We start from the raw sequence: 16198 nt of genomic DNA, 5'->3' as shown, positions 1-16198 counted from the left end.
TTTCATCTTCACAACGACCCTGCGAAGTAGGCTAGGCTGAGAGACCGTGACAGACCCAAGGTCACCCAGTGCACTTCCACAGCACAAGTGGGGACTTGAATCCTGATCTCCCAAGATACTCCTGCAACGCTTTTAACCGCTACACCACACACGTCTCTAAAGTTCTCACCCGCCCTGCACCAAAGGCCTCTTTTGCACCCGTGTCTTCAAAGAGCAAGCGGCCCCGTGGCGCAGAGTGGTAAAGCAGCGGTACTGCATTACTGTGGTCTAAACTCTCTGCTCACGACCTGAGTTTGATTCCGGCAGAAGTTGGATTCAGGTAGCCGGCTCAAGATTGACTCAACCTTCCATCCTTCCGAGGTCAGTAAAATGAGTACCCAGCTTGCTAGGGGGAAAGTGTAGATGATTGGGGAAGGCAATTGCAAGCCACCCCGTTAAAAAAGTCTGCCGTGAAAACGTTGTGAAAGCAACATCATCCCAGAGTCGGAAACGACTGGTGCTTGCACAGGGGACCTTTCCTTTCCTTTCCCTTCAAAGAGCACTGTTTCACAAGCGAGAAGCTACCCCGTGTATTTCTTTCCCGGCATCCTCATCCCAAGCTGGCAGCCGCCAACCTTCTCTGAAGCCTCAGAACAAGTCCAGGCCCGTCTGAATTAAACACGGCTGAACAGGCACACAGTATGCCTGCCCAAGGGTTTGCTACTTCCACCGCCTGGCACTGCAGACTTCGCACCCAGAATGGCTGGGCAAAGTCTTTTAAAACTCAAGTCTGAACTGGGTTCTTTGCCACTATAGTCACCCCAGGGGATGCCATCCCACTTTTGAGTGAACAACAAGGAGGAGAAGGAGGAGGATATTGGATTTATATCCCGCCCTCCACTCCGAATCTCAGCATCTCAGAGCGGCTCACAATCTCCTTTATCTTCCTCCCCCACAACAGACACCCTGTGAGATGGGTGGGGCTGAGAGGACTCTCACAGCAGCTGCCCTTTCAAGGACAACCTCTGCAAGATCTATGGCTGACCCAAGGCCATTCCAGGAGCTGCAAGTGGGGGAGTGGGGAATCAAATCCAGTTCTCCCAAATAAGAGTCCACGCACTTAACCACTACACCAAACTGGCTCTCAGAAAGACCAGTGAAACACACAGACTGTTGGTCAAATTGCCAAAGAAATGTACTGATTATATATCAATAAATATTATTTTCACACTAATTCATTCAAAACTGAGTTCAAGTCCTTATCAGCGCAATTAAATCCTATATGGTATATTGCACTACTCCAGTCCAATAAAGTATTTGCGCAATGTCTCTTTCAATTAAAATAAAGTGCCAAATCCAGAATCTTGTGTTAGATGCCCCAAAACCACCTCCAATGCAGCTTGCTAGCTGGTCAGCTCATTTCAATCACTTTCCTCATGGAGGGGTAGTTGTCCAGAATTCTACAAGTTCCAAACTATTTGTATAAAGTCAACAATCATACCAAGCACAGAGACATTGTGCCAGCACTTTATTGGACTGACGTGGTACAATAAACCATACAGGCTTTAACTGCATTGATAAGGACTCGAACAAGCTTTTGAATGAATTAATGTGAAAATAATCTTTATTGAAATATAATTAGTACACGTCTTAGCAATTTGCCTATGGTCTGTAATGGTGTGTCTTATTCATCTTTCTTTTGAGAGTTGATCAGTAAAGTCCAAGGCAAGAGCCAGACAAGAGAGGCCTGGGTTCAATTCCTGCCTCAGTCATACAGAACCTTTTTGTAGAAAAAGCCCAGCGAGAACTCACGTGCATATTAGGCCACAGCCTTAACATCACCATTATTTCACACAGGGCTTTTTGTGTAGAAAAAGCTCAGCAGGGATTTATTTGCATATTAGGCCACACCCTCTGATGCCAAGCCAGTCGGAACAGCGTTCCTGCTAAAAAAAATAAAACCCCTCAAATAACTGCAAAGGTAAAATAAGGTATTAAAAACTCGCTTTTCTTCCAGGCCATCCCCCGCAACTGTATTCAACATAATTAAAAAAAAATTAACACTAAATAGCAGTAAGCAATATAAGCAAATTATAACTAGGGCAACAGAAAAAGTAATTTAAAACACAACATTTTTGAGAATTATTTTTAATCGTCCTTCCAAAGATTATAAGGCAAAATACAACCTGATACTATTGTTGCTTACTTATAACTTTATTTACGCCCTAAGTAAAGACCCAGTCTGTCTTTATAGGTAGTAGGTAGTTTTCACCTACTTTTTTAAAAAATTGAAAACCCTTAATCAAGTCCTCAAAACTAATCTGGCCTAAGAAATCTGCTTCTATACTTAGCAAGAGAGACAAGGCACCCAGCCTGTTTGGTTGCATCGTAATCCCGCTTGCTCCTTCCCTCTCTCCGTGCTAGTAGCTCCACTGCCTATAATTTCTTCTAAACAGGGCTTTTTTGGGTAAAAAAAGCCCAGCAGGAACTTATCTGCATATTAAGCCACACTCCCTGACATCACCATTGTTTCACACAGGGCTTTTGGTGTAGAGAAAGCCCAGCAGGAACTCATTTGCCCATTAGGCCACACCCTCTGACATCACCATTGTTTCACACAGGGCTTTTGGTGTAGAGAAAGCCCAGCAGGGACTCATTTGCACATTAGGCCACACCCCCTGACATCACCATTGTTTCACACAGGGCTTTTTGTGTAGAGAAAGCCCAGCAGAGACATTAGGCTTTATTTATGCCCTGACATCACCATTGCACATCAGGCCACACTCCCGGACATCATTGTTTCACACAAGGCTTTTTGTGTAGAGAAAGCCCAGCAGGAACTCATTTGAAGAAGAAGAAGAAGAAGAAGATATTGGATTTATATCCCGCCCTCCACTCCGAAGAGTCTCAGAGCGGCTCACAATCTCCTTTACCTTCCTCCCCCACAACAGACACCCTGTGAGGTGGGTGGGGCTGGAGAGAGCTCTCACAGCAGCTGCCCTTTCAAGGACAACCTCTGTCAGAGCTATGGCTGACCCAAGGCCATGCCAGCAGGTGCAAGTGGAGGAGTGGGGAATCAAACCCGGTTCTCCCAGATAAGAGTCCACACACTTAACCACTACACCAAACTGGCTCTCTAAAATTTGCATATTAGACCACACCTCTGACACCAAGCCAGCTGGAACTGCATTCCTGCTCAAAAAAAAGCCATGCTGTTCTAAATAGCTGCAACATAAATGACAGAGAAAAATATTTTCTCTTCAAGGTCTCCCCCCCCCTTTCCCATGGTGTCCTAAGCAGGTGGTGATTTTGCTTAACGTTTAATCCAGGGCTGGGATGGTAGTCGTGCGGGTTGGCACAACACAGACAGGCCAAGCCAGTCTAATCTTACCAGATCTCAGGAACCCAGCCGGGTCAGAGCTGGCTAGCGTTCGGGTGGGAGACTGCCAAGGAGTCCAGGGTGGTGACCCAGAGACAAACAACGGCAAACCGCTGCTGGACAAAGTTTGAGTCCAGTGGTGTTCCCTCTAACCTCAGTCAGCGTGAGCCAGCTCACACTATTTTAGCCTCCAGCTCACATTTTTGTCTTAGCTCTGGAAGGAGGACCCCGGAGCACACTAATTTACGCAGCAGCTCCCAACTTTCATGCCAGTCGCTCACAAAGTAGAAATTTTGTTCACAAGACTGCAGCAAAAAGGGAACAACGGAGTCCAGCGGCACCTTTAAGGCCAAACTAAGTGTTATTCTGGGTATAGCCTTTGGTGTATGCCTACTTCTTCAAATACAAGTCTGAAGAAGTCTGATAATGGACGTCTTATCATCCGCTACCTGTCTTTATAACGCAATTCTATTTTGTTCTTTTGTTTTAGTTGGCAATCTTGTTTTTTAGAGTGGTAACGCCGCGGTACTGCAGTCCTAAGCTCTGCTCACGACCTGAGTTCGATCCCAGCGGAAGCTGGGTTCAGGTAGCCGGCTCCAGGTTGACTCGGCTTTCCATCCTTCCCAGGTCGGTCAAATGAGCACCCAGCTTGCTGGGGGGGGGGGGAGTGTACAGGACTGGGGAAGGCAATGGCAAACCACCCGGTAAGAAGTCCGCCGTGAAAACGTTGTGATAGCAACGTCACCCCAGAGTCGAAAAAAGGCCGGTGCTCGCACAGGGGAACTACCTTTACCTTTACACCGCCCAGAACTTGGGCAATGCATCAACACATCAATAACAATGAAGAAATAGGTAGAAAAGGAGGACTAGCTGTCAGGAAAGCCGCCAAGAAGTAACCGGGCGATAAGTGGGAACGTCTCCCCCCGTTTGGAAAACTCTCAGGACTGGCCATAAACTCCGCCGCGACTCGTGGACAAGCACAAAGGTCCGTCGCTCCGGTAGAACCAGCTAGCCAACCAGCTAGCCAACTTTCCCTGGCTGCCACAGAGCTGGGTCGGCGTTGGAAGGGCGGGAAGCCCACATCTCCCAAATGTGTCGCCCCATGCATTGCAACAGCAGGAGCCAGCGGCCGTGTGGAGAGGAGCCGCCGGGTAAAGCGTCGCTTGCAGCGGTTTCTTTCACGCCGGTCGGAGACGAAAAGCAATTAGGAGAGGCGACGGTGCGCGCCTCGGGGTTTTTTGCGCTCCGGGCCCCGCGAACTTCTCGCTCTCGCCCAGGCGCTCAGCCCGCTCTTCGCCACGCCCCTCGCCTTTCCCCACCAGCGCCGGACCGCTTTTCCAAAGCCGCCGGGCGAATTCGACCGCTCTGCAGCTGCTCAACGCTCCCCGGGAGCCCAGGCGCCGGCTGGGGCAGCCGGGGATCGCCGGCCGCCTCTCCCTCCCCCTTGGAAGGCGCCGGCTGGAGAGGAGAGGAGAGCCCCTCGGCTCCGCTGGGTAGGGCGCATCCCCACCCCCGCCCTGCCCGTGCGTAACGCGCGCCCCCGGGCCTCTCCACCGGCCGGGCCGAGCCGCCCACCTGGGTCACTTGATCTTTCACGATGAAGGGCAGGGCGACGAGGAGCACCAGCCCCACGGCCAGCAAGGCGGCGCCCAGCACCCCGCAAACCGCCACCGCCCGCCTCGGCGCCCCGACCGTCATGGCCCACAGCAGCCTCCACTCTGCGCTCCACGCCGCCTCCCCTCGCCGGCTGGCCCATATTTACGGCCGCCCTTCGGTCCGCCCCCCTCGGCGGGGAGGAACACCCGGCCTGGCCGCCAGCCGGGAGACGGAGGGAGGGAGGAGGCGCACGGCGCGCCGAGGAAGCCGAGGCCATCGCCTGGGATTGAATGTCGCCCCCCACCGCCGCCATTGCGCGGGACTGCGCTCATAAGAACAGAAGAGAAGCCATGTTGGATCAGGCCAATGGCCCATCCAGTCCAACACTCTGTGTCTCACAGTGGCAAAAAAATTTATATATACACGCACACTGTGGCTAATTTATATATACACGCACACTGTGGCTCCATATTTTTATCTAAACCCCTCTTGAAGCTGGCTATGCTTGTGGCCGCCACCACCTCCTGTGGCAGTGAATTCCACTTGTTAATCACCCTTTGGGTGAAGAAGGACTTCCTTTTATCCGTTTTAACCTGTCTGCTCAGCAATTTCATCGAATGCCCATGAGTTCTTGTATTGTGAGAAAGGGAGAAAAGTACTTCTTTCTCTACTTTCTCCATCCCATGCATTATCTTGCAAACCTCTATCGTGTCACCCCGCAGTGGACGTTTCTCCAAGCTAAAGAGTCCCAAGCGTTTCGACCTTTTTTCATAGGGAAAGTGCTCCAGCCCTTTAATCATTCTAGTTGCCCTTTTCTGGACTTTCTCTTCTGGACTTTTCTGGACTTCTGCCCTTTTCTGGACTATCTGGATTCCGAGAGAAGAGCTGCAGAGGCGGCAGTGTGGCACGGTTGCGGGGAGAGGAATTGCATCCGAGGAACGACGGCGGGGAAAGGAGGGGGTCGTTCGGTTGGATCAGGGCCGGATCTAGGGGGGGGGTCAGAGGAGGGGTGCTTCCCTCCGGGGCCAGCGGAGGGGTGTGCCAAATTGGGCATGGAGTCCATTGTATTCTATGGGACCATAAGATAGATTGGCCCATAAGGGGCCTTATTTTTTTAATTTTGCCCCCCCCCCCAAAAAAAAACCCATGTAGATCCCTTGGTCATGGACTTGACAGCCTCCAGGCGGGAACAAACGGGACAACAGACAGAAGAAGCCCCAACAACAACAAATACCGGTGATTCGCCAAATGGCCGCTCTTATGCAATCCTGAAGAAGAAGAATTGCAGATTTATACCCCGCCCTTCTCCCTGACTCAGAGACTCAGAGCGGCTTACAATGTCCTATATCTTCTCCCCCCACAACAGACACCCTGTGAGGTGGGTGGGGCTGAGAGAGCTCTCACAGCAGCTGCCCTTTCAAGGACAACTCCTGCGATAGCTATGGCTGACCCAAGGCCATCCCAGCAGCTGCAAGTGGAGGAGTGGGGAATCAAACCCGGTTCTCCCAGATGAGAGTCCGCACACTTCACCACTACACCAAACTGGCTCTCCTAAATACTCATAAAAGGTAAAGGCAGTCCCCTGTGCGAGCACCAGTCATTTCGGACTCTGGGGTGGCGTTGCTTTCACAACGTTTTCATGGCAGACTTTTTATGGGGTGGTTTGCCATTGCCTTCCCCATACATTCCTCCCAGCAAACTGGGTCCTCATTTGACCGACCTTGGAAGGATGGAAGGCTGAGCCAACCTTGGGCCAGCTACCTGAAACCAGCTTCCACCAGGTTTGAACTCGGGTCGTGAGCAGAGAGTTCAGACTGCAGTACTGCAGCTTTACCAGTCTGCGCCACGATGTTATATACATGACGTGTTTTTGTTTGCATATGAACATATGAAGCTACCTTCTACTGAATCAGACCCTTCGTCCATCAAAGTCAGTATTGCCTTCTCAGACTGGCAGCAGCTCTCCAGGGTCTCAAGCTGAGGATTTTCACACCTATTTGCCTGGACCCTTTTTTGGAGATGCCAGGGATTGAACCTGGGACCTTCTGCTTACCAAGCAGATGCTCTACCACTGAGCCACCGTCCCTCCCCTATTGCAGTGTCAATATTTTGACATTTGTTGGCAATGTCAGCATTGAGCCTGGAGATCTCCCGCTTTTCCAACCAGCTGGCAGAAAAGGGCTGCTTTGTAGAGTTGTGGGCTCTTATGCCGGCTTGCCAGGTCGGATTCAAGAAATATCTGGGAACTGTGGGGGCGGAGCCAGGAGATCTTGAGAGCAGAGCCAGGACGTGACAAGGACAATTGAATTCCGAAGGGAGTTCTGGCCATCACATTTAAAGGGACCGTGCACCTTTTAAATGCCTTCCATTTGGAAATAATGGATAGGTTTATTTTATTTATTTATTTATTTCTCGCATTTATATCCTGCCCTCCCCGCCGAAGCAGGCTCAGGGCAGCTAACAACATCACCTTTGGGGGCTCATAGAATGGGAGCCCCCTGGTCCAAACAAGTGGGTTATGTCTCAGCAGATACTTGGAGTTCCCTTGAAATTTCCACTCCCCCTGTAATACACAGAACTACAATGCCCATAGCTCCCAAGCTAGCTGTATAGTCCACATACCTTGGGAAAAGCAGAGAGAAAAAGAGGAACATTACATACTTTAAAAATTAAATGGGCCCCGCGTTGCAAATTTTGTAGTTAAAGGTGATTCCTCAGTAGGGTTAGCAACTGACAGGTGGTGGCTGGAGATCTCCCGCTATTGCGACTGATCTCCAAGTGACAAAGATCAGTCCACCTGGAGAAAATGGCCACTTTGGAAGGTGAACTCTATGGCTTTACACCTTACTCCCTCCCCTCCTTAAACATCGCCCTCCTCAGGCTCCACCCCCCAATATCCAGAACTGGCAACCCTAGTCCTTAGCCTAGAAAGCTTATCAGCCACTACTCCAGTGCAATAGGTATAGTCAGTGCTTTTTTAATAGAAAAAGCTCAGCAGGAACTCATATGCATATTAGGCCACACCTCCTGACACCAAGCCAGCCAGAACTGCATTCCTGTGTATTCCTGCTCAAAAAAAAAAAGCCCCAGGTATAGTGATTTTACACTCTGAGCCTGTAGCCTGCTACATGAGCATTCCTCCTGCCTTAATGTCTACCTGTGCCTAAGATAATGGCTTGATTTGCCCCTTCTGCCCCTGGCTAGTGAGGTCTCCATCACACTGTGAGGAAAGCCCTCAGCTTCAAGGAAGGCCATGATGGGAGGATCACAACCCACAGAACTCATCCCTCTCACTACAGCCAAGATGAGGAAGGAGGTGAAATAAGTGGGAAGCATTGGGGCTTGCTGCAGCCTGCGAGGTTGTTTATATTCTGGCTGCAAAATACCGTATCTTCTGCTTGGGAGTAAGTGTTGATGGACACGGCAGGGCTGACTTCCACACAAACATGCATAAGATTGGGTTATGGTCAGTTCTGTCCAGGTTGTGTTCCCAGGTAGTGGAATACAACTCTCTCTGGGGTAGGACAGGTCAGGCATCATCCTGTGTGGCTTGGGAACCTCCTCCAGCATCCTAAGGGACAGGCTGTCTTCTGTAGGAAAGGTTCCATTAGGCAGAACAACAAATGCAGTAGGGAAGGAAATGTGGGCATGTGTGCATGTTTTTTCTCAGTGTTCCCTGTTATGTTCTCTCCCAACCCATGATATGGATTCCCTACAAACTGCACCAGCTGAATGCTCCCCACCCCACCCAGTGTATTATATGTGCATGTTGATGATAATAACCCCAGCACCTTGCAACGATCCAACCCTATCTATCTTAATATTTGCATTGGCACCCCTTTGCACACAGCCCTGGGGGAGGGCTTCAATGGCTGAAGCAAGTAAGAGCTGGTGGGAGGGAAAAGGCAAGGCTTCACCCCCCTTCTTTCCCTAGCTTCCTTACTTCCCCCCACCCAGCACACCCTCTCTTGTGCGTCCCCTTCACGGCTGTATCTATCTCTTTCGTCTGCAGGGGGAGGGGTTACACCAGCTCCGAGAGGCTTTGAAGATTTTAGCTGAGAGGGTTTTAATCTTGGAAACAATGATTGGGCTCCATGGTGAGTAGAGACAGACAGAAGGAGAGAATCCCCAGGCCAGGAGGCTTAGGGAAAGGGGGGCCACCCTGTGGGTGGCAAAAAAAACCAACGTTCCGAACACAGACCCATGAGACATGCATATCGGCTTGCTGGGTGCTTGACCGGTTTGCAGTCCTTAGCAGATTGCAAATACCAGGATGTGTGTTGAAGTTCTGCTGTAGGCACTCTTGTATTTGGTTGGGAGGGACACAAGGTGAGCAGTTTTACTGCAAAGGTTGTGTGTGGAGAACAAGTACGTGAGCAATGACATCATCGCCGTGTAGTCTGACTGCAAAAGTCTAGGTCCTGAAAACATCAGATCTGTCTGCCGTGGTGAAGTTTATGGACAGCAGAACCAAAGATTCCAGAACCAAACATTCCCTCAAAATATTTTACGGGGCACCAGAGGAGCGATAGTGGCTGTGTTGGGGCACAGGACGGCTCGCTCCAGTTTTTGCCAGGCTATGAGGAGGGGAAAGGTCTCCTGGACCTGCACTGTGTTCTGACGACAGTGTGGCCAACTCAAAACGAAAGAGGTGGAAACAGGCACTGATCGGGTTCTGGCAGGATTATGGGAGGCACTGCTGTCTCTTCCTGGATGCATCTGTGTCTACAGGATACCCTCTGGTGGCAGGAGAAGATATCACTTATGCTTTCTAACCAAGAAATCATACTTTAAATGCCAATAACAACACTGGATAACATCCAGCCAATAACATTAACAGCAGAATCATTTCATTGGGGTCATTCAGAACCCAGTGATGCAAATGTTCCTTCCTTTATTTCAGTTTTTCCCACTTATCCTCCATGGAGCTTTGAGTGGCATAGGCTTCGTGGGAATTCAGAAGGGCAAATAACAGTGCCACCACACACCCCACACCCAAGATTGGCAGGGGACAATGGCACCTTCAGGGAATCCCCATCACTGTGAAGTTTCAGGACATGCCAAGAATTCTTTTGAGCTTCTGCTCAGTTTCTTGGCCTGCGCCATATAGATTGAGGATGGCAGATCTTGCAGGGCAGCTGGACCTGGCAAATGCCAAACTCCGGCCCTGGTGAACAAATCTCCCTATTTATCCTACAGCGTATTCCTGGGATAGGTGTAGATAGAGGATGGCTTTATCCCCCTCCAGATAGGAATTTGTGTCCTCGTTTCTGTAAGCTTTTGGGGCCAGGAGCTTGCCTAAATCTTGAAGTACAACAGTTCCCAGTTCTGTTGACCGGGTAGGGACAAATGGCCAGGCTCCTGGTTTTTATATCAGCCCTGCTCTTCTGTGTCTGCAGAAGCTTTAAAAGCCTGAACCCATGCAGCCTCAGCCCGTGCTTTTCCCGATTCTAGTCCCCAAATTCCCTGAGAGACCCTGTGCCCCACCCCTTCCCTTCAGTAACACTGAACAAGCTACAATGTTGCAAACTGCAGACAAATCAAGAAGAATCAATAACAAGGTGTTACCTGTTACCCCTTCGTAAGTGGAGTTAATCCATCAAAGCAATCAGTGGTGTTTTGGTTCCAGGACTGAGCATGATGGAATGCAGGAAACACCTTGAACATACACATGATCAGCTGTTAATGTTCACACACACAAGTCTGCTGTTGAAAGTACAGGCACAGAAGCTGGAAAAAGGGATGGCAACTCTAAAGCCCCTCTCCTGCCAAAATGTCCAGTCAGTTCTTGTTATATTCATTGCCCAGATTTTTGATTCTCCTTAACTGGGGGCACGTTGGCTCAATGTGCCCAGAGTTTTAAGCTGGCCTGTAAGACATCTTGAAACAAGACAGGCTTCATCCTGATATGTAGTAGACCAGAGTACACTCATGGTTACATGCACAAGCACCATCAGGAGTTGCGTCTCTACCCTGATTGATGTATCATTTAAGAAAATTAGTCCTAAGAGATGCTACCAAGCTACTCCGGGCTTTTGTCTAGTTTGTGGCATTTGGATAGCAGCCAAGGGTAACAAGAAGAGGCTGAAGCAGAGAAAGGAAGGATGAAGGTGGGCAGAAACACTTGTGTGAAAGTAAATGATTATGGAGAGTCTTACACAGACAAAAAACCCACAAATCAGCATTTCCATGCATGTTCCTGGGACTTTTGCATGCTATGTTCCCTGGAGTATCAGCAGCTTTCAAAATGGCTCAGTTATGCAATCCAGTGAGTCAGTCAATCACTTAATGGCATATATGTTGCGCTCACACAACCTTCAAAAAGGAATCTCTCTTTAAAGGTCAAAAACAGCACTATGAGTTAGGCCCATGATACCAGTTGGGAACCAGTGAAAGTCTGACCACTTTGGACCAGTTGCTTCTGAATGCTTTTTGACCGGGTAATGTAGGTGATGCCAGGACATGAATTGTAAGAGCTTTTGAACTCCTCTCTTCCGGGATTCCACAGCAGTCTGGAATGGAGAAGCCAAATCCCGCTCAGGTGCTGCTGTCCTCCAGTGAAGGGGGCTGGCCTGGAAATGGGCAACTTTCCCCCCTTTTTCTCCCTTCAAACTCAGCAGCATCTCTCTCCCTGCCCATCCCCTCTCAAGACTCCTGGTGTTCTAATTCTGCTGTCAGCAACAGACTCCCCCTTTCTCTCCCCCCATCTTTCTTTCCCCATATTGAGGGTGAATGAATTCGCACTCTGCTCTTCTCAATCTCCACTAGGCCATTAGCTTACAAAGCTTCCTAGAGCAGCAGGCCCAGCTGGAGCTCCTGGCTAGGAGGGTCACCTTGCTGGAAGCTATCATCTGGCCAGGTAACAAAAAACAAGAGGCTTCACCTCTCCTACCTCTCCTTCTGTCCTTCTTTAGCATGATGCATTCACCATGTGAGCAGCTGGATTGAGAGCCCATGGCCTGAGGATTCCCACTACAGCCTGAGTTTTCTCTCCCCCCCCCCCCCACAACTTTTGCATGCAAGGCCAATTTTTCCTGTGTATTCAAAGATCCATAGAGACAAAGTTGTGGGTTTTTTAAATTCCAGCATGCCAGCGCTTGTTTGGCCCTTCTTGTTCCACAGCCACCCATGGGGCAGCTAAGTTGGGAAGGGCGTGTCCTCTGGCTACAAAACTCAGGGAAAAGCACTCTAGCCCTTTCTCTGCCCCCCCCCCCGCATGAATTCAAAGGGAACCCAGCATAGCGGATGCTCGACTTCTGCAGAAGAGTATCAATCTTTTTGTAGAATTTGGGGCAGATTTAATGTAAGCACGGAAGCCTGCTATTCTGAAGCATGTGTGCACGTGCCCAATTCTGCATATGCTCAATGGCACACCTGTTAAGCTTGCCTGAATAGGTGGGGGTGGGGGATGTACTTTTGCTCCACTGGGGGCCGATGTATTAACAATGTTCTATCACTATGGGATGAGTGTAGATGGGGATGCAGAACTCAACACTCCAGGGAACAACGCTAGCGAGGAACTGGGGCAGAAGTTGGGGGTGTCTGGCTTCTGTCTACACCTGAGGAAACCTAGAACAAACAGGAATCCCTTGCTGGATAAGACCAGGGTCCACTTCAGGAAGAACGACAATTTCAGCAGCAGCTCTTCAGATGCCTCTAGGAAGCTCGCAAGCTTGGCCTGAAGATGGTGGCTTCCCCTGCTGTTTGCCTCCACCATCTGATATTGAGAAGTATACCTCCTTTGTCCATGGAGGTTCTATTCAGTTGCCAGAAACAGTAGAGGCCAAATATCCTCTAAGTGCCAAACTAGCTGGGAGAGCAGGACATAGATGATTGGCTCACTTGCTGTTGGCAGCTGTAGGATGTCCCCAACTGAAATGGAGTCCTTTGTTGGAGGAGGCAGGGCTTAATCCTCTCCTTTGTGTTATCTGTCCCTCAAGTCTTTCCCTTGTCAAGGCATTTGCCCATGGGGACACCACAGCTTCCACCCTGCTTGGCAAACAGCAGTTCTGGGGTACAACTGATTATAGGAAAATGGATGGGGTGGGGAGGGTTAAACACTCCTCCTCAAAGTCCTGAATTCTGTTTGGCCCTCTGTCCTCCTCCCATTACTATTAAGCCTGGAAAAGACCAAAGGAGATGTCCTTAGAATCATAGAGTTGGAAGGTACCTCCACAGTCATCTAGTCCAATCCCCTGCACAATGCAGGAAACTCACAAATATCTGCCCCTAAATTCACAGGATCAACATTGCTGTCAGATGGCCATCTAGCCTCTGTTAAAAAAAATCTCCAAGGAAAGAGAGTTCACCACCTCCCAAGGAAGTCTGTTCCACTGAGGAACTGCTCTGTCAGGAAGTTCTTCCTAATGTTGAGCTGGAAATTCTTCTGCTTTAATTTCAGCCCATTGGTTCTGGTCCTACCTTCTGGGGCCACAGAAAACAATCCCACACAATCCTCAGTGTGATAGCCCTTTAAGTACCTGAAGATGGTGATGTCTACCTTGGCCCTAAATCAGATGAAATTAATTCTGTAACCCTGGTCATTCCTTTTCCATTGTTCTCTTTCCCCTGTCCATGTCAATGGTGTGGTATATGCTGTCCTGCAATTCAAATTTTGCAATCTAAGTAAATTATCCAAATTAATCACAGTGACTTAAGTCAGCTTTTGAAAGACAGAGGTTTAGAGCAAAGCAACTTCCAACACAAGGGGCTCCTCTCAGTCCTTAAGCTGACTAGTGAAAGTCCTCTTGAGTTTCCAAAATTGCACCGGACATTGTACGTTGTCCTCCTTACCTCTGAAGCGCTAAGGATTAGAACCTTGCCTTTCTTAGAAACAGAGAACAAATGAAAGTTGAGAATCGTGGGTGGCCAAACTCCATGGTAAGTGGAAGGAAGTTCAGGTCTGACTGTGCTTTTCCCTCCTCCTCACACATTGATAGAACCAGAACTGGGATCCGGCATTGGTCCTGCCTCCACTAGCACTCCCAGCTACTACCGGGGGAAACGTGATGAGAATCTGGCAGCTTACAGGGTGACCTCCCACCAGCATGCCCAGAGGAAAGAGGACAAGAAGAAATGAAGAGTGACCAGCTTGCCTGCTGGGTGCAAAAGGAAAGCACACTTGCAATCACAGCGGTCTCCTTTGGGGTGGCGTCCAACCCTCTGCCCGCTTTTGACCGTCGCAAGGTGAAGCAGCAAAAAGGGGTGCATTGCCACTGCGCCTGGGAGAATACTTGCTTGCTAACAGCCCTGCTTTATATTTATTTGGTCTGTTCCTTTTGTGCAAGGGGTCTGTAACCAATTTGTTGTGTGCCTGGCTTAAACTGTTGCCAGAGCTGAGCCTGTGTGCACCTTTTGTGATTGCCTGACTCTCCTGCAGGGGGAGCTCTCCATCTCTTGGTGCTGTTTTGCAGGGATGTGTTTCCCCCTTCCCTAGATACACTGGCCTGTAGTTTGCTGATACTTTCCTGCCACTGTGGGACGGGACGTTGGCCTGTGAGTTCACTGAAGTAAAGCTGCAGATCTATACTGCATCTCTGCATCCATTGCTGGCTCCTCCTACCTAGTTGCCCCTCTTCCCCGACAGACTGGCAAGGGAATGGGAGAAAGCTCCAGGACTTTCCAGATTGTTTCAGTATGCAAAGGATGCACAGTTGTTATTCAGTTCTTGTGGGAATGCAGAATGAGATGTACTTTCTCTCTGAACAAAAGATTTCCCACCCCATTCCTTACCCTTGTGTCTTTATACAACTGGAGTATCTTGGTCCCTGGGTCAGAAGGAAGGAATAAAGGGGAGATGTGACAGGAACCTATTGGCTAGTAGCTGTGACATAAGTGGTTTGATCAGCAACACACACCCATGCTATTTTAACCTCCACCCTATTTTTTTCAGTTCCCTTCCTCAATTTAGGAGTTTGATCACTCCCTGTTGAACCATTCCAGCAGAAACTGGTACTTGTGCTTTTAAATCTGGGTAAAGGATGAAACCAGCGGGCATTCCCAAGGCTACCTCACCCCACCCATCACTGAGAACTTATTTCCCCCTTTTAAAAATATGCTTTCTGTGCCCTTATAGTGTATACTTGGTTAGAAAATCAAGATGGAAGAAAAACCACAAAACAGACCAGTGATACCCCCACAACCATTTGCAGCAAGATTTTACATACACGTACACACAAAATCCTTCCATTGTTTGGGAATAGCATCAGACTGTTCCAGAGTTAACTTTAGCAACTATGGTAAAATCCATTTCTTTCCCCATCATGTGGAACATGGCCTCATTTTCCAGCACTGTAATTCCCAATGACATGAATTGTCTCTCTTGTCTGGGTGCTGCAAAGGCCCTGGATGCGGGCTGATAGGTGCAGCTAGAACAGCTCTAGACCCTGACCTTGGTGTTTGGAACGTTGCCGGCATCCTCATCTCCTGCTTTTCCACAAGGCAGCATAGAACAGGAAGATTTGTGAAGCATAGTCACTTGGCTACCCTGGATGAATCAGAAGTGGGACCTCCAAGGCCAGAAAAGTCGGGGGCAGTAATCAGAGGGCACAGAAATGGGGACCCTTTTGGAGATGCAGCACCCCCTTCCCATACACTGAGCTAAAAACTTCCTTTTAGCTAAGATTTTCAGGCATCTGTGCCAGCCATCAGATGGGGAGGGATATTTCACCCACGCAGACTACCCGTCTGCCCTCACTCTAATTGTAGGCCCTTTAGACCTTTGCACAGCTGAACAGCAAATGTCTTCTGCAGGCACTCTGGGGACTGTGGAGGGGAGGGAACTACTTTTGTATCATATACACTTTGGAATTTCAGCAGACGTGGGTACCAGTTCTATCAAGGTCAATAAAACATCTCAGAACACTAGTGTTTGTGTGTTTTCATAAAAGAGAAAGCAGGGCGTCTCTCTAAACTGAGCAAGGATGACACTCTTTGCAAGTGCATTTCATTTCAGTTTATTAAACATCCGTGTCTACATGGGGAAGAAAAGCCCAGCTTCTCTCAAAGTTACTGCCGGGAAGAACCTGAATTCAGACCTATTGAATCCTTGCACCAAAACCTTGAACCTTGTACTGAGAAAATCTGCTCTTGAAATATGTTAACAGCACAAACCAGTGCAAGAACTACTGTGGTCTTATTGCATAAATATGTACCCACTGCACACATTTATGTGGGTCTGCAAACTTTGGATTTTTGAAGCAAAGAGGGACATAGGACTGGATAAATAAGGGATATAACAGGAAC

General features: G+C 49.0%; 1 protein-coding gene and 1 long non-coding RNA gene across 2 annotated transcripts in view; one reads left to right on the top strand and one right to left on the bottom strand.

Annotated features, from left to right (window-relative positions):
* The window catches only part of SCARB1 (scavenger receptor class B member 1), a 105725-nt gene extending 100641 nt beyond the window's left edge, over nt 1–5084 (bottom strand). The window contains exon 1 of the mRNA XM_060249234.1: nt 4934–5084. Within this exon, the coding sequence (XP_060105217.1) occupies nt 4934–5056 (123 nt within the window). The 5' untranslated portion in view covers nt 5057–5084. The remainder of the gene's footprint in view (nt 1–4933) is intronic.
* Nucleotides 5085–8948: 3864 nt separating this feature from the next.
* Nucleotides 8949–14468, top strand: LOC132579248 (uncharacterized). The gene is made up of 3 exons (XR_009555964.1): nt 8949–9051; nt 11723–11813; nt 13894–14468. It is a non-coding gene; the product is annotated as an uncharacterized LOC132579248 (long non-coding RNA).
* The last annotated feature ends 1730 nt before the right edge of the window (nt 14469–16198 follow it).

Source organism: Heteronotia binoei, chromosome 11 (genome assembly GCF_032191835.1).
Source record: "Heteronotia binoei isolate CCM8104 ecotype False Entrance Well chromosome 11, APGP_CSIRO_Hbin_v1, whole genome shotgun sequence".
Lineage (NCBI taxonomy): Eukaryota > Metazoa > Chordata > Lepidosauria > Squamata > Gekkonidae > Heteronotia > Heteronotia binoei.
This window is presented reverse-complemented; position numbering and strand designations above follow the sequence as displayed.